The following is an 18,871-nucleotide window of genomic DNA, read 5'->3' on the forward strand; positions in this document are numbered from 1 at the left end:
TAATTGTAGTATGTTTCCAAATTTTTTGATAGATGAAATGAAAATAAAACACATTATGAAACAATTGACACTCGAAAATACAACTGAACGCACTAATTGTAGCAAGTGCCCATATGTATATGTAGATGTATAACACGAAATAATAACAAAATGAAATGTGGCACTGTTTATAAAGCGAAAGGCCGCCGCTAAAATACATCTAAACGCACTTCATATTGTAGTAAGTATTAATATTGAAAAAAATGAAAATATGCCTGCCCTGAATGCACTAATTGTACGTTTCCAAATTTTTTGATGGGTGGAATGAAAACAAAACACAATATGAAACAATTGACACTCGAAAATACAACTGAACTCACTAATTGTAGCAAGTGTCCAAATGTAGATGTATATCACGAAATTAACAAAACGAAATGTGGCACTGTTTATATAGCGAAAGGCCGCCGCTTAAAATACATCTAAACGCACTTCATATTGTAGTAAGTGTTAAAATTGGCCACAAAAAAAAATTATAGTAAGTGTCCAAACTTGGATGTATTGTAGTCCAAACATGAGAAATTCACAATTCATATCAATATTTTCACTTTAATCAGTGAGCTTTCCGTCTGTGATCGTCAACATCCTTCTTGCTTGTGTACACGTATTTGCATCCTTCTTGTTGACAGCGACCCAGACCTTTATTGTGAAAAAGTTGCAGGTGCTCACATGGGAGGATGCTCTCTGAAGACAAAGCCTCGATGAATGTCTTGAAATGGCCAGGGTGCGATGTGCTGGGTGAAGGCGAAGGAAAATTCCTCAAGCAAGCTAGAAGTTCTGATGAAGCTCTTGGTGGATGAGATGAGCAATGGAAACATGAAGACAGAGTACATTTGCTGAAGATAATGGTGCCGATTCTGCGATCCATGTGCCTGTGTGTGAATTTGTACAGCTCATTAACAAGTGCATCCGTCCTTAAAGCACGAGTAGATCCACCAAGTACCCTTTTGACTTCATCGTAGTTGGCGTAAGGCATTGGAGGGGAACCACTTCGTACACAGTTGATGTTCACCTTGTGTCCTGCAAAGCAGAGATCCCTCCAATAAATGTCTCTGATATGGTCCATAGCACGATCGAACACAATGTCTTCTTTGGCCTCCTTCTCGTCCTTAGCCAGTCCACTCTGCTGACATGGTGGCTTACGTCCTCCCCAGGCAATGTCGAAGGCAGGTATACCGATGTCAGGACGTACAAGGTGCCCAAAGGTGCTCGATGATAACATTATCTTCCGAAGTACGTTTTAAAGGACATTTTTTTCAGGTAATATTCCATCATTTCATACCGTAATTTTATTGGGCCGGACCAGAAAAAAATGCGATATCTAGGACTACTCGTTCGTATTTGAAAGATATAGATAACATAGGGAGCTAAAATCAATCCGAAGTATGTTTTTAACAATCTAGGACCTTTTAGAGGTTCATATTCCATCATTTCATGCAGTAATTTCATGTCGGGTCGGATAAAAAAGATATAGATAATAACGCAAGGTATCATTTCCGACTCGAAACTCTTCCGAAGTATTATGTTTTGAACAATCTAGGACATTTTTTTTCCCGGTAATATTCCATCATTTCATACCGTAATATTATTGGGCCGGACCAAAAAAAAAAATGTGATATATAGGCCTACTCGTTCGTATTTGGAAGATATAGAAAACATCTTCCAAAGTATGTGTTTAACAATCTAGGACCTTTTTGAGGTTCATAATCATGGAGTGATGTCATGACGGGTAGGATAAAAAAGCGATACTCGTATAGATAATAACGCAAGGTTTCAATGCAATATTTTCCTGACTCGAATATGAGTCTGTGCGGATCGGAACTCTTCCGAAGTATATGTTTTTAACAATCTAGGACCTTTTAGAGGTCAATATTCCATCATTTCATGAGGTAATTTTATGTCGGGTCGGATAAAAAGGTAATACTCGTAAGTTGTTGAAAGATATATTAATTACGCAAGGCAAATAATAACCAGATTCTTTCCGACTCGGCACACTTCCGAAGTATTATGTTTTAAACAATCAAGGACATTTCTCAGGTAATATTCCATAAATCATGTACCGTAATGGTCGGAAAAAACAATCAAGAGATACTCGTATGTTGCATGGACCCTATAGATAATAATTACGCAAGGTTTTCTTTACGGGTAGGAACTCTTTCGAAGTATGTTTCTACCTTTTTGAGGTCAATATTCCAGAATTTGAAACCATAAGGCGATATTGGGTCGGATAAAAAAAAGTCGATATTCGTTCGTTGTTGGAAGGTAGATTTGATTCCCTCCGCCTCGAACCTCGTCAGAAGTTATGAGAAAAAGAGAGAGAGAGAGAATGGCTGCAGGGAAGAGAAAGATGGAAAGAAAGAAGGGAAAGAAGGAAGGATAGAAAAAAGAAAGAACAAAAAAAAATGAGAGAAATAAAAACTCAGGGGAAGAGAAAGAAAGGAGAGAAGGAAAGAAAGGAACGAATGAAGAAAGAAAAAAAGAAAAACAGGTAAAAGGAAAGAAAAGAGAAAAAGAAAAGGTAAAGGATGGAGGGAAGGAAGGAAGAAAGGGAAAGAAAGAAAACGAAAGGAAAGAAGAAAGAAAAGGATAGATGGAAGCAAGGAAAAAAAGAAAGAAAAGAAAGATAGAAAGAAACAAAGGAATGAATGAAGGAAGGCAGAAAGAAAAAATAAGAAAAGGTAAAGAAGGAATGGACGGAAGGAAGACAGAAAGAATGAAAGGAGGGGGAAAAGAAGGAAGGATTAAAGAAAGAGGTAAACAAAGGTTGGATAGAAGGAAGAAAAAATATAGAAAGAAAAGAATGACAGAAAGAAAGACAGCTATAAACAGAAAAAATGAATGAAAGAAGGAAATTTAAAGAAATAAAGATATATTCAAAAGAAGGAAAGATAGGCAGAAAGAAAGAAAACAGTGAGGAAAAAAACTCAAACTCATATCCAGTCATAAATAAAGAAGAAAATATATCATTTTCCTTGGCTAAAAAAAATAGTTACGAAAGAAACCACGTTTATCAACATACTCACAAATGCCCATGTTGGACTGTCAAACAATGCATTTCAGTGTGTGTGATACAGACGATCATTCGAAACCCGATCTTTTTCAAGCATAAGAGAAGTGAAAATTTCTCCTTTTACCTCTTACAAATGACAGAGCTACCCAATTTTTTTAAAGTATGGACATTACAAGAGTTTTCATTGGTAAGAAATGTGAATTTTGACAGTTCTTTGGGAGATTTCTTCCAGATCAAACTTCGTAGAAACCATGGGCTGCGAGTACTAGGCGCTAGCTCGCTATACTGCCATAGATTCTCTGTGTGTGTGTGCTGTCTGAGCTGTGTGTTAATTGCAGAAAATGGCGCAAATTTTGCAATTCGAATCATGACTTATAAACTTTTTTAAAAGAAGAAATTAATGATATGATTTTTTTTCTCTTTTTCTTTTCTATAATTTTGATGGTGAAATATGGGGAATATTCTATATGAGAATTTTGCTTGCCCGATTCGGGCAATTAGTTTTTGTCTTTGCTTCAAAACAATCGGGCAAGCGCTTTATAATATGTCGCACCCTGTATAATAATGTTTAACCTTTTGAGGGCAGTACTCCATAATTCTACACCCTCACAAAATCCCTTTATGTTCGCAATCTATTTTCAAATTCATGGGTACGACGCGGAGTTGGATGAAATTGCCGTCATACCCCCAAGACACTCGCACATCGGCGCTCATAGAAGGCCTTTCATGCAACGGCATATTGCAATTTTCGCCACCTTCGTCGCTTGGGTAAAATCCTAGATCCGGCTTTAGCTCTGCTTAGAGGATTCTGAACGCATCCGGTTCGATCCCGTTCTGAACGCAGTACTTAAGTGCTCTTCTATTGACTCCTTTGTTAATAGTAATCCTTGCGTTCGGGTGTATGCATAGGGCGCTACGAACGCATTCATAGCAAGACAATAGAGCATTCCGAACGCGCACGAACGAACGTGATATTAAATCTCTTGTGCCTTAGCAAGGGTTACTTCACTAAGTTCAGTAATAACCTGAAATCAGAAGGAGTGAAAAACAAATAGGCACATCAATTGTTCCAAATAATAGCTTGAATCACACATTTTACAGCCTTACATGTAGGTAATAATAATAATAATAATTTTTTTTCGGGAATCATCAAATAGGTTGCCCTTAAAAGAACCATATTGTCCTCGTCAAAGACTAGGGCCAGTATGATTCTGTTGCTGGCGACATATCGGAAAGGCCACTCAATATTATATAAATATACCTTCTGGACAATTTATAATATGAATGTGTGGCAATGCTATATTGGTTTTGACAATAGGGAATCTTGTTTGAAATTTGGATTCACATAATTGGGTAGATATTAACAATTAGAAAATCATTGTGCTAGAAGTACATGTAAAAGGGCAGTATTGCTGATCAATATCATAAATATTTTTTTTGTTTTATCGGGGATCGAGCGTAAGGTATCGTTCTTTGCAGTCATCTTGCCAAACAACAACAAGTGCATCATTTAATTACGAATGTATTATTTCTTACTGTTTGATGTTTTAATATGAATATAAAATGAAAGCAAACAGTTTATGAGTAAACGAATTGAAATAAAAGATAAATAATGATGGAGGTACGAAACATCCCTGGGGAACACCCCAAATTCAAATAGTTACTTAATTGTGATGATTGTCTCTCTGCAGTTCCTCATACTCCAGGTGCCATTCAAATCGAGGACACCACGCAGACTAGCATAAAAAAAAAATAATTTCCAAGTCAGCATTGCTGCTACACTGTATATTCAATCATGCAATGCAGTTGAGAGTGCCAGAGGCAGTCTACTTGTTTCTTCTATTTCTTGCTGTAATGTAATTTCTTTTGCACAGTTCAGGAAACTTTCTTTCTCAAATTCCTCAATGAGTCACCAGGGATGTTTGTAATGATATAAAGTGAACGCAGTTGTTTGGACATAAAAATAAAACAAATCATGCACTATCGCCTTTGATGATGTCACTCATCCTCCACACATTGTATGAAGTCATTTATTCTACCTAGAATAGGACAATATTCTTTCTTTGACCATCGATTTCCAATCAATGGTAAATTGGAATGATTGATTCATAATTTGTCTTTCATTCTGCCGTTAAAGATTGCAAATTTGTGAACTGCATCACTACTCTCTCTCTCTCTCTTGCAGCCCCACTCACACCGACCGTCAAGATTTCCATCGTCTCTCCAACCACCATCCTAATACGGATCACCCCAGCCACTGCTGGCGTGTTAGACTACTACCGGGTCGACGTGGCAGCCAGGCAATCTGCCCTTGGGGTCGGCCCTGACGGCATGGCAAGCTTTGAAATCCCAAGGGAGGCCTGCCCAGAGGTGTTTGTCACTGACTTGGTCCCCAGTGGAACGTACGATGTCGAGGTCGCCGCCGTTGCCGGGGAAACCGAGAGCAATGTTGTAACCCAGGATTTCTCTTTAGGTAAATATGAAACACTCAAGCAAATTCATGTATCTGTCTATTGCCCTTCCAGTGGTTTCAGGTTCGATGTTGATGCTGTTGTTGATATTCGATCGAGGCACAGTTCTGGGAAGTGTTAAACGTAGGTGGTGATTTTCACCAACAACTGTTATTAAATTCTGAAGTCCTTGCACTCTGAAGTCTCTGATAGGCTTAGAACAAAGTAATTGGTGAAAACTTGACATGATATTTTACACCAAGTCAACATTGGGGAATTTTTTAGGAAGCCAGTGAGGAATTTATCAGAGTTTGGCACACCGTGCAGTACTGCTATTAACCCTACTTTGCAACTTTGAATTCCTACGAAGAGCTCCCCCCCCCCCCCTCTCCAAGATCTCTGCCATGGATCGGGCGATTGTTACGATAATTTGCACGAAAGTAGAGAATGGCGTAATGTACGTGGTTGTATAAGTGAATTACATTAAATATGTATATTTTATTTCATATGAATCAATTATGCTAATTCATTCATGAAATTATATTTTTTCCTTTAATTTTCTAAACAAAGGTCGTAGAAGGCTAATCTTTGGTGAAAAGAAAATTCTAGTACCAAACTTGATTTATTTATAATCATTTTTAAATTTCTTACATATTTTTTTTTAGAAATTTTTTTTTTTCAAAAAAATTTGTCTTTGACATTATTTCAACCATAAATAGCATCAAATTAAATGACTTGTCAGTGAGAGTAAAAATAATCACTCACATATAAATCTTAGCTGAAAGCACTTGTTGACTTTGTAAATGAAATCACGTTTTTGAGCATGTTTTCAGTCTGATATGTTGCATAATTTCTAAACTTCTTACCTGAGCGTCAAAATTTGGTCTCATAAGTTGTGCAAGACTTGACAGTAAAAGTTCAGTTGACGGCACGGTAGAAACATTTTGCGCTGCAGATATGTTGTGAATACTGTCAAGGGGGCTTAAAAGGTGAGGGTGAAGGTCCATATACATGTAGATTATAACTCAGAGATGCTAGTATTTGCCCGATTTTCAGGTCCCGACAGCATCCTATTTCAGACCTTTCAGAGTGTGTATTGTACAGTACATATTGTGCTGGCTCCTTTTCAGTCCCAGGAAATAAAACTGGGCCCTGTTGCATAAAAGTTACTATTATCATGGTGACTTTGCCATCCAATGGGAACTTCCCTGAAATGCTTGATTCTGATTGGCTGATTAGCTTTGTTACCATGGTAGTTACCATTGGATGACAAAGCTACTATAATTCTTATAGTAACTTTTATGCAACGAGGTCATGGGCCCCAGTGACACAAGGTTAGCGATTGATTGCTAATTTGAAGGAAGAAAGCTGAATGGTTCCTGGTCAGTCTGTTGAGCAATATGCGCATGCAACGATGATATTGATTGGTCATTTCATTTAGCGATTAATAGCTAACCTTTGTGTTGTGGGGCCCTGATTGAGTTCTCAGGTGATAACTTGCATTAGCCTTTGGTAACAATTGCTGTTTTATACTTGATAAATTTCAGAGCCAATGATGCCTGGCCAGTTATATGTGAACGACCGAAGCCCCACATCCTTGGAAGTAGTCTGGGGTGCAGTCACCGATCAGACCTTCAACAACTATCTTCTCTTCCTGACCCTTGGGAGTGTCCAGGTCAGAGCCGAGGAATATCCCAGCAATGCAGAACGTAGAGTGTCCTTCGATGGCCTCATCGCTGGCACATCATACAATGTAGAACTTTTCGCCGAAGGAGAAGAAGTGACATCCCTCAGCTCTCTAGACACGTCTACAGGTTTGTTGTTGTTTCATGGTGCTCTCTTTCAAAGAAGAACTGGGGCCCGTCTTACAAAGAATTGCGATTGATCCGATCAATCTAATGTAGGATGGGGGGTCGGGTGTCCGGACACTTTATCTTTTTGAAGCCTTCTTTTTTGTCTTTGGATTACACTAAAAATATGAATTCAATACTTGTAATCATCTTCTGTTTTGTTCTTTATAATATTTCCTAACGTTTTGTACTAAAAATTGATGAAACTTCGCTTGTAATTTTTTCCAAATGACTTTCTAAAATTGATCGTCCGGACACACAACCTGTCCGGACACACAACAACTGGGTATATATGGAAATTCATCAATGTCATAATTTTTTTCTACCGGAAATTTGCAAAATGTCCTTTGTAAATAAACGAGAACACACCAAATTGGATATACATTCATATCTGGAATTTTTTTGAGCAAACGTGCATTTTATATGTTGACTTTGCTGACTTTCCATAGTTGCGATTGATTGGATCAATCGTAACTCTTTGTAAGACGGGGCCCTGGGCTCCGTCTGATAAAGAGTTACGATTAATCTGATCAATCTCATGTATATGGAAATCCATTAATGTCATAATTTTTTTTTCTTTTAGACATTTGCTCAATGTCCTTTGAAAACAAAGAGAAGCATACTGAATTGTCAAGAAAACGGTGAATGTACATGTATGAATATACATCATTTCTAGAAAATATTTTGAACAAACATGTATTTTGGATGTTGACGTTACTGGCTTTCCATAGTTGCGATTGATCGGATCAAGTGCAACTCTTTGTAAGACGGGGCCCAGATCTGCCATTCAAACATAATTATTTGTTCCATTGTTGCATTATTTTTTTTTGTAGATGATACCTTATATACAAGTTCACAAGAGACATACTGTGAGGCCCTTAATTTGAATTATTGATATTTTCTCACACTTGCATGTACAGCATTTCTGCAACAAATTTTCTCAGGAAATTATCATAAGCTGCTAGAAATTCCTGGGGCCCGTTGCAGAAAGAGTTGCAATCAATCGTAACTCTAAAAATCTTGCGTATCTTGATTCTCAACCAATCAACAGCACGCATTTGGGACTTGCGATTGATTTTTTTTACTTGCGTTTAAACGCAACTCTTTCTGCAACAGGCCCCAGATAGGCTGAGGAAACAATATGCTCATTGGTACCCATGAACGCTGACCCAATATTGGGTGGCAGACACTTTGAATCCCATGAGCTGCATTTTAATTTTCATCTTTAGAGAATGAACCTCGTCAGTGTTATTTAACAAGCATCTGAAGGCAGTGGCCTGTATTGTGACCATTGTCTAACTCTGTGCCAAATTTATGGGAAGCCGAAAATTTCAACATTATTCTTGCAATGTATATTTCTTTTGGTTACTGTGCCCTTTCCTAACTTTCTAACGATGAAGAAAGCTATCTCATTTATCCTTCCAAAACAGTTAAGAATGATTTGAGAGAAAAATTAGCTGATTCATTGAAATTCTACCGTTATAGATTTATGCCACTATGGGCTTTCCATACTTAAATCACAACTTTAAATCAGAGTTTAATTAAACCCAACTTCAGAATACAAGTCAATGTTTTTAATTCAGTACTTGATTTATAGGGTCACAGTGATTAACTCATACTGAAATTTACGCACAAACAATGGGATATCTAATTTAGCGTAAGAATCGGCCAGCAAACAGTCTTTCATAAAGTCAGGCATAACTTGTACAGACAGCTTTGTGAACAACAACCTACATGTACACTTGGAAACAGTGACATTTTTACTGAATCAATTTAGAATGACCTGAGACTTTTATGTACATCTCTACAGCACCGTATGCCCCTGCCAGCTTGTCCTTCCTGTCTGTCGAAGGTCAAGAGGTTGTGGTAGGGTGGCCTCTGGCAGACTCTTACGTTGATTACTACGAACTCTGCTGGACCCCCTTCAACCAAACACGAATTCTGGAGCGAAGTGTGACCCAGACCGTTTTGACACTCGACCAATCAGATGTGGAGTACACCATCTCCGTGCATTCCGTAATCGAACGTGAAGGGACACACCCTCTCAGGAGCGAGGCCGTCTCTCGTTTCATCACTATCGGTAAGTGGAACGGAATGTAGAAAGGTACGTCAAATGAAAATGCTTGGTTAAAATTTGAATCTTCAATAGATTGGGTCATGTGGTCCAGTGGTTAGAGCATTGTTCTCACAATCGCAAGGTTGTGAGTTCGAATTCCAACTCTGCCATTGTCTCCACTTTGAAAAAAAAGGCCCGAGAGGGATATCTGTCATCTATTAGGTCAGCCGCTATGAATGATTAACCTAGACGTGAAATTTTTCCATGACGAAAACCTTTCATTTGAGAACACTATACCCCAGTTTCCCTCAATCAATTCTCTTCTCCAAGTACGACAAACCATAAATGCCCCAAGCAAGCAATTTAAGTATCAAAACACCTGTTTCTTGACCTCGGTCCGAAGATAACACAACAGCCCGAGCAAAGCATGCCGTCATTTTAATTCACTTACTTTCCTTATTTCGAGGTCGATTTTCTTCGTTCGAATTGAAAATGGACTAACATTGGATTTCTGAATACAGTATGCCTTTAAAAACGTGATTAAATATCGATTACAATAATTTCATTCCTAAGGTCCTACTACAGGCAGAGAAGTCTTACGTAATAGCACAGCTGTTGTTTATCATTTCGTCGATCTTGGCTCAACGCTCATAATCTGGCCTGTGGAGTTAAAATTGAGACAGCAGGGATTACCTGGCCTAGCGGGGTTGATCAGGCGGGTGTTTCATAAAGCTGTTCGTAAATAAAGAGCGACTGGTGATCCTGTCTTGCGGTAAATGGTACACACCATTGGCGATGATCTAGCGCGCGAGAAAGTATCACCAGTCGTTCTTAAAGTCGCTCTTAACTTACGAGCAGCTTTATGAAACGGCCCCCTGGGCTTGGAAATGATTTTGGGATTTACAAACGCAAAATGGGGTATAGAACCGCAGTTTGCAATCTGAACTGCGGTCTTTCTCCAAACAGGGGTTTGACGTAATGCATAGGTAATTGGTTATGTACCAGCTTGGCGTTAACCAGCAAAAGCTGTCCTGCCGAGTTCCTACGGGAGGTACCACATTATAGATGGTGACAGGACATTTGCTCCTGTGACAAGTGCTTTGGGCTTAATTTCGTCTAAGATGTAGGGTTAGGGTTGCAATAGGGTTTTATGTTAGGTTTCGGGTAGGGTATAGTGTTAAATAATACATCTGTAAAGCGCTTAGACACGTAATTCCGATGTATTCAGCACTATATATGAGCGAATTATTATTATTAAATCCAGTGTTGACTTTGTTCATTCGATTAGTGTGTGGAATTTAGAGCGGAGCAATTGTTGCCGAAGCAATTATTGTCATGGATCCATATAGATAGATCAATAGATTTTATTAAATATATGTACATCCTGTCTAGAATTAGAAACTGAAATGATCATGAATTACTAATCAAAAGAATCACAACGACATTAAACAATAAAGAGTATATAACATTGGGCATCGAGAGGTTACACAGTTCCTAAGGGTCATACATGTACTTCATACAAGTACATGTATGCGACTGTCTTGTTAGTATTTGAATTTGTAATGTGCATGTACATGTATACTGTTCCTACCACCACTCTTTCGCGCATCGCATGCGAGCAGAAACGCACTTTGTAGGGTGCATAAGGGCGTTTCTGCACCATTGATGTGCGCTTTAGTATGGTGCTAAGGGCGTTTCTGCATCGACACAACGATATATGCTTTGATGTAACTTTGATGGAACTGTTTAATAGTTCACTTGCGTTTTTGTCTCACCTGCATAGCAGAGTGAGACTATAGGCGCCGCTTTTCCGACGGCGACGGCGGCGGCGGCGACGGCGGCGTCAACACCAAATCTTAACCTGAGGTTAAGTTTTTGAAATGACAGCATAACTTAGAAAGTATATGGACCTAGTTCATGAAACTTGGCCATAAGGTTAATCAAGTATTACTGAACATCCTGCCTGAGTTTCATGTCACATGACCAAGGTCAAAGGTCATTTAGGGTCAATGAACTTAGACCATGTTGGGGGAATCAACATCAAAATCTTAACCTAAGGTTAAGTTTTTGAAATGTCATCATAACTTAGAAAATATATGGACCTAGTTCATGAAACTTATACATAAGGTTAATCAAGTATCACTAAACATCCTGCATGAGTTTCACGTCACATGACCAAGGTCAAAGGTCATTTAGGGTCAATGAACTTTGGCCGAATTGGGGGTATCTGTTGAATTACCATCATAACTTTGAAAGTTTATGGATCTGATTCATGAAACTTGGACATAATAGTTATCAAGTATTACTGAACATCCTGTGCAAGTTTCAGGTCACATGATCAAGGTCAAAGGTCATTTAGGGTCAATGAACTTTGGCCAAATTGGGGTATTTGTTGAATTACAGCCATAAATTTGAAAGTGTGTTGGTCTAGTTCATAAAACTTGGACATAATAGTAATCAAGTATCACTGAACATCCTGTGCGAGTTTCAGGTCACATGATCAAGGTCAAAGGTCATGTAAGGTCAAAGAACTTTGGCCACGTTGGGGGTATTTGTTGAATTGCCATCATATCTCTATAAGTGTATTGGTCTAGTTCATAAAACGTGGAAATAAGAGTAACCAAGTATCACTGAACATCTTGTGCGAGTTATAGTAGTTTTCAAAATCAGCACTGCTGCTATATTGAATCGCGTGATGCAGGTGAGACGGCCAGAGGCATTCCACTTGTTTATTCTTATTTATACCATTGATCTCAATGATGCGAATTATATATATTCGTTGTTGATTATCATCCTTATCATATAGATGAGGGTTTGGAAGGCGAACTGAATGTGACTGATTACAATTCGTCTTCGATCTCCGTCGAGTGGAGCGAAGTAGTGAGCATCGTGTTTGAAAGCTATGGTCTCCGGGCTGTTATACAGGGCTTAGGGGTAATGGTAGAAAGCGAGGTACCCATCGTGGATCCGAGGACATACACCTTCATGGGCCTAATACCTGGTGTGAGATACACCCTCAGTAATATCTTACGCGGCTCTGACCCCACTGTGACGAGGATGGTGCATCAGAGAACTAGTAAGTTACTGTACATGGCGCCCTCTCAGGTGAAGAATGGCACAACTTAGACTGATGATGTGCAAAAGATGTTGTGTGACATAGTGGGCTTTGAACTCCACCATATATTTTTATCTTCTTTTGTTCTTTGTGCCTCTGGCTAAATCTACAGAACAAAGTTCTGGGGATGTTTTGCAAAGATTTAACTATAATTTTGAGATTTTTATAACCAATTCTGATATATATTCTCTTAAATATCACAAAGTTCAATTTGATTCAATTAGGTAAGTATGCTGCTTTTTCATTTACGTATAATTACCTGAACATGTGACTCCTGCATCATTGATTTTTATCATGTTAATACATTTTAACCATTGCAATCCAGTCTCTGGACTGCAAGAATGGAAATATTCAATAAAATCCTTCAATCAGTCAACCCAAGTCAACATTCTACATGAACAGAATAATAGTGCTTATGGTGCACCATTTGAGAAGAAAAATTTGTAAAGAACATGAAAACATTGCAAGGATCTGGGGCCTGTTTGATAAAGAGTTGCAACTGTTGTAACTTTGCCATTATGGCAACTACCATTGCAATGGCTCAGCAGCCAATCAAAATCAAGGTTGCCATGGTAGTTGCCATAATGGCAAAGTTACAACAGTTGCAATCCTTTATGAAACGGGCCCCAGATCTTTTAGATTTGTTCAAGATTAAGACAATATCTCTTAAGATTGTTATTGATTTCTACGCCCTTCCCAGGACCAAGCCCTGTTTCTGGCCTCGTCGTGACTTCAGTGACGTCCCAATCCATTACCGTCACCTGGCAAGAAGTCACTCAAGGTGTTTTCAATGACTACGTCGTCACCTACGCTCCCTCCGACAACCCTACTATGGTCAGGTTTGCCAATCGCATTCCTAACAGTGGCGACACGGTTTCTGTCATCGACGGGCTGCTCCCCGATACATCGTACCAGGTGACAGTCTACACCAGTAGTGGTATAGGTCAGGACCAGACGACCAGTACAGAAGCATCCGTTAGCCCTACAACCAGTAAGAGCGGTCCCACCTTCTTTAACAAACACCAGAGGCCCGTAACACAAAGCCAAGCAATCATCGAATATTTTTGGCGATTGATTGAATTGATTACAATGTAAAATCAATCATGAAAATTAAGCGTAAAATTAATTAATAACCTTTGGGTTCTTTGGCTCTGGAACGGGTTTCACAAAGACTAACGATTGATCATGGAGCTGATTTGTACAATTGATCGTGTACAATAATCAATGCAATCAATCGTAGTAATCAGCCCTACGATCAAACTAAGCTTTGTGCTACAGGTCCCTGGAGTTGTTTCGCAAAGATTCAAGTCTAACATACAGTAGGGTCGCACTTAAATTTCATTTGTCCGCACTATAACGCATCACTGCATTTGTCAAATCATGCACATGGGACGCGCACTAGCATGTATCCATCAATGAGGTCACGATTTGAATAACATGTGCATGTTTAATAGCCCTACCACAAACTACTGGGGTCATAGTGATACAGCACTCAGAAAAAACTTAATGAAGCACTATATAAATGTTGCATACTATTAGAAGTAGTATTTGTTACTTTCTAAAACAAAATAATTGAAAAAATAAATGTGTGTTTTCTTTTTCAGCCGCCCTCCCTGAATGCTCAATTCAAGTAATAGGAACCACATTTACTGAGATCACCGTTCAGTGGGGTTCATGTCCCAACGTCTTCGGTAGCTACCAATTGACCTTTGACCCTAACCCCAACGACCTGCAGCCAGGGAACGTTCCAATAAATGGAGAATTTGAATACACTTTCTCCAACCTGGTCCCGGGACAGAGGTACATTGTTGGAATCAGAGACGCCGGCGCGAGTGAACCGTACGCGACGGACGCTGTCTATACAGGTACGTGTGCTGTGCTCTCTGCTTGGACACACATTCTGTAAAAAGATATTATAAATTAAAGCAAGTTTATATCACAAGAGCTATATATACATGTATCTGGAATGACTCTTTACATCTGTTACCCACCCTTTGAAAGTGAACAACTGAATTATTGGTTAGTTGAAATTAAATTTTCTCTTGGAAAGAGAAAAGAGGAACAAACGAAAATGGTGGAAATCAGATTGAGGTGAACACAACTTTGAGGTGCACACCAGCCACAGGTTCGGCTTGGATGATTCTAGAAGCTTTCCCCTTTTTATATAAAGTTTTTTTTAATCCTCATCTAAATCTAGTAATCTTAGGTTAACCTCTTGACTTCTGAATCCTGTAATTCCTGTATCGTTTCTTCAAGGTCCACCCAATTCTTGAACATGTAGGTAATGGGTTAACATGTTGATTACTGAATGTTGTGATTCATATTGGCTTTTTACAGAGACCACCCCGGGGTCCGTTACAGAATGAGTTGCGTTTAAACGCAAGTAAAAAAATCAATCGCAAGTCCCAAATGCGCGCTGTTGATTGGTTGAAAGTCAAGTTGCGCATGATTTTTGGAGTTGCGATTGATTGCAACTCTTTCTGCAATGGGCCCCAGGTCCTGTAGGCAATAGGTTATTCTGTTGACAACTTAATCCTGTAATTCCCTTAAGATTTATTCTAGGATCACCCATCAGTTCCATCAGGCAGTGTGTTAATTTGCTGACCACTGAATCCTGTAATTTCCATATGGTTGGTTCAAGGATCACTCAGTTTCAGTAGGCAATGGGTGAAGTCTTAGTATGGTTTTCTGCAGATCCCAATTCACCCACCGTTCTGGTGGCAGCAGAGGTAACGACTTCCAGCCTCACGGTCCAGTGGACTCCTCCCGTGGGTGAGTACGAATCGTTCAGGCTGGAACTAAACGGCATGAACGGGGTGCAGCAAGCCACTTTGGGAAGGGACCAGATTGAAGAAGGCAGCCAGCCTTCCTTCATGTTTGATTCTCTGAGGCCAGACACACCTTACACGGTCAGCATCTGGACTGTCGTTGGAAGCGACAGCCTCCAGAAGAGCAGCGCTCCGTTGGAAGAAGAATTCACAACAGGCAAGTTAAAGTCATTGACCCTATTCTGAAGTGCTGTTTAACCCTATTTAATTGAACTATTTCAGGCCAGTTTCTTTTACGGGGGGGGGGGGGGGGGTTCATGTATGAAATCATTTAATCTTAATCATGCTTTGACACCAGCACCAACACCAAACCTTAAAGTCACCCCTTGTGTGATTGAATCCCCTGGAGTTTAGTTCCCCTTTGAATCATGTCCTATTTACAATTTGACTCTAGATGCCTTGGAACCTCGGCAGCTCTCAGTCATCGCCGTTGGCTCGCTTTCCATCACCGTGGTTTGGGGAGAAGTGACGGACATCGACTTCGCTGAGTATGTCATCCGGTTTCAACCATCCACCGGTAGTGCGATTTACGCAAGAGTCCCAAGGCATCAGCCAAGAGAGGCCACTTCATCTAACCTACTGCCTGGCCAGCTCTATACCATCTCACTGCTTGCCATCCAGGAGGACGGTTTGCTGGATGTCCCGTCTTTGAGTGATATCGATCAGCGCACAGGTAAGAATTTGCTTAATAGTTTCTACATCATATCATACAGTCTCACCTGTGTCCCTTTGCATAAAAGATACTATTTTGGTAACTTTGCCATCCAATGGTAACGACCATGGTAACGCTAATCAACAGCCACTCAAAATCAAGGATTCCATGCAAGTTACCTTTGCATGGCAAAATTACCATAATGGTGACTTGTATGCAACGGGGCCCTTGGCCCTGTCTTACAAAGAGTTATGATTGATCCGATCAACCTCAACTCTATGGAAATCCATCAATGTCATAATTTTTTCTTCAGGAAATTTACACAATGTCGTTTGTAAGCAAAGAAAAGCACACTGAATTTTCAAGAAAACAATGAATATATGAATATACAGCATATCGAGGTAATATTTGAACAAACATGCATTTTAGATGTGGACGTTGATGGCTTTCCATAGTTGTGGTTGATCTTTTTGTAAGGCAGGGACCAGGAGGGTGATTCATAAAGCTGTTTGTAAAGTCACGCAAAACTCTATGTACGGCTGGAACATATGTTAGGTACTACATGTATATACTTTTATCTTGTAGCATGAGAAAGGGTCCTTTTTTTAGATAGTTCTTTGGGCCTGATGTTGCCATCATAAAATGATGAAAAGTGACCCATGACTGCCACATAATAAACCATTTATAAGAAAATGATGTCACGATAGTAATTAAATGGAATGGGCAGTCAACCCAAAACCAAATAAAGCCAGGGGCTGAAGCCTCTTGCATCTGGGACTAAAACAAGTTCTCCCCTTCACAGTACGAATGGGTGCAAGCTAGGGTTGTCATCCCAAAAGGAAGCCTAGTCAGCTAGGAGCCAATCTTGACCTTGACTTCTAACCTCCCCTATTTTTGTGGGTCAGGTCATTCCTAACTTTCAAACAGCTTTATGAAACACCCACCCGCTCCAGCGAAAATGGGTGACCTGTCTATAAAGACATTTGCTTTCCGTTCATTAGGAAGCATCTACTTGCACATTCCCGTCTGCTCTAGCACCACCTGTTTTAGCCAAAATTCATAAATGTATCATTATTTCTACTTTTACTGATTAAACTTAATTAATTTTGCCTTGTTTATGATTAAGAATTAAGTCTGGAATGATTTCCATTGAAAAAAACAATAAAAAACAAAAAGTAAAAAAACAAGGAAATACATAAGAAATTCATAAAACAATAAAATACATAAGAAATTTATTTCCAAACCAAAGTTTTTTTTAATTGCGATTGTTAAGAATGCTACAAAGAATATTTTAACCAAAAATTAGCATTCTAGGAGCTTTATTTAGTGAATTAAAGCAAAAAGTATGATTTATGCATAAATTAGCATAATTAATTCATATAAAATAAAATCTCATTATTTTTGAAAATTTTACCAAACAGCCTTGTAGATTACATCGCACACTATCAGCGTCCCCCCTTTCCTAAAAGAATACGTTTTCATACCTGCCAACCATTCCGATTTTGGCAGAATTATACCGATTTTTCGACCTCCATTCCGAATTCCGAATTTTCAAACCAAAATTCCGATTTTTGGGGTAATCAATTTAGTGTTGAAATTATTGAAACGGCTGTATGATGCGACTAACGCATGCACGGCTGTAAGACGCACAAACGACTGGATGATTTTGTAGTGTGGGAGTGAGTTACATGTAGAGAATGTGTAGTGGGCTAGTGGTATATTGCTTACATGTAGTCTGCTGCGCTGATTTAACGGCTGCACACCGGCGCAGTTACTCTAACTTTTAGATGTATCCCACGCAATTTTAACATTGATCTGTACTTTATTTTTTCGAGCAATTGAGCCTTCGGAGTCGGAACACCAAATCTACTTGCTTCGCTTGCCTAAACTCCCGGCGCCCGCTGTGTTGCTGCGCCTCAGTCTCGCCGGCGCATGCCGCACCGCAATTGCTGTGGTGGGTGCGGGTCGGGCGCATGCAGCCGTTAGTTTCGGCTCCGTTTTTGTCATTGTTGAAATCTGCTTTCTTATACCAACAAACACTTATCCATTGTACGTTATGATGTAACCTTATCCTCAAACAGTAACCCCTGTGTGATGAAATAACATGAATAAGATTGTCAATGTTTTGCTTATTTCCCCTTGATGCATGATTGCATTGATGATGTTTGTTTTGTTTGTTTGTTTTATTTTATTTCTGCGTTCACAATACATTATCAAAAATTATTTACATTGTTTGCAATATATAAAACAATCCATAATGTTTACAACATAAACATAATAATTAGAAAAAAAAAATGGTTTGGGTATATACTTCACATTACATAAAATAGAAAAAAATGATTTGGGCATATACTTCACATAAGGATGATAATAAAAAGCAGCATAAACAAATGAACGCAGGAGACCGCCATCGTGAGCGGTTAAGCTTGTAGTTGATGGCGGCCTCATAAAAAGGGTTCGTGACTAAGATCGGTAATTGCTGAACAAGTGGGTGCGATGCAGGTGCAGGTGCGGGTGCTGTAAATAGCAGTATAATTATTGTTATTATTTTTAATTTATAGTTTTTGGTTGTTAATGAGAATCAATTTGAAGTGTCGGATGAATAAGATTGAATTATATTTTTTTTAAGAGTTGATTTTAATGAGTATAAAGTAGAACAAGATTTAATATTGTTTGCAAGATTATTCCAAATGTCTGGACCATGATGTCAAATTGATTTAGAGGTAATTAACAGTCTGGGGTTTGTGAGATGAAAGTTTCCAGATGTACGAGTTGGGTAGGTATGGACAGAACTATTGAACTTAAACATGTCATCAAAAGACGATGGGAGTAGATTATTGATATACTTAAACATAATGATAGCTACTTGAAGAG

At 39.0% G+C, this 18,871-nt stretch overlaps 2 protein-coding genes across 2 annotated transcripts in view; both read left to right on the forward strand.

The window, feature by feature from the left end:
• Positions 1 to 1,758: 1,758 nt before the first annotated feature.
• Positions 1,759 to 17,049, forward strand: LOC135157676 (fibronectin-like). Its single transcript, XM_064114086.1, has 9 exons — positions 1,759 to 1,765; positions 5,232 to 5,519; positions 7,044 to 7,310; positions 9,157 to 9,426; positions 12,209 to 12,478; positions 13,218 to 13,508; positions 14,122 to 14,382; positions 15,212 to 15,502; positions 15,740 to 17,049. Exons 1-9 carry the CDS (start codon positions 1,759 to 1,761, stop codon positions 16,117 to 16,119), a joined length of 2,325 nt encoding a protein of 774 aa, XP_063970156.1. The 3' UTR covers positions 16,120 to 17,049.
• Positions 15,940 to 18,871, forward strand: part of LOC135157577 (tenascin-X-like) — a 100,834-nt gene continuing 97,902 nt past the window's right edge. Inside the window, exon 1 of the mRNA XM_064113700.1 lies at positions 15,940 to 16,018. The gene's annotated coding sequence lies outside the window, so the exon portion shown is untranslated. The remainder of the gene's footprint in view (positions 16,019 to 18,871) is intronic.

This window comes from Lytechinus pictus, chromosome 19 (assembly GCF_037042905.1).
Source record: "Lytechinus pictus isolate F3 Inbred chromosome 19, Lp3.0, whole genome shotgun sequence".
Classification (NCBI taxonomy): Eukaryota; Metazoa; Echinodermata; class Echinoidea; order Temnopleuroida; family Toxopneustidae; genus Lytechinus; species Lytechinus pictus.

Excerpts from the sequence above, each read along its gene's own strand:
- LOC135157676 (XM_064114086.1), top strand. Across the intron at positions 12,479-13,217 it reads GATGGTGCATCAGAGAACTA|GACCAAGCCCTGTTTCTGGC; the intron begins GTAAGTTACTGT and ends CGCCCTTCCCAG. Across the intron at positions 13,509-14,121 it reads ATCCGTTAGCCCTACAACCA|CCGCCCTCCCTGAATGCTCA; the intron begins GTAAGAGCGGTC and ends TTTCTTTTTCAG.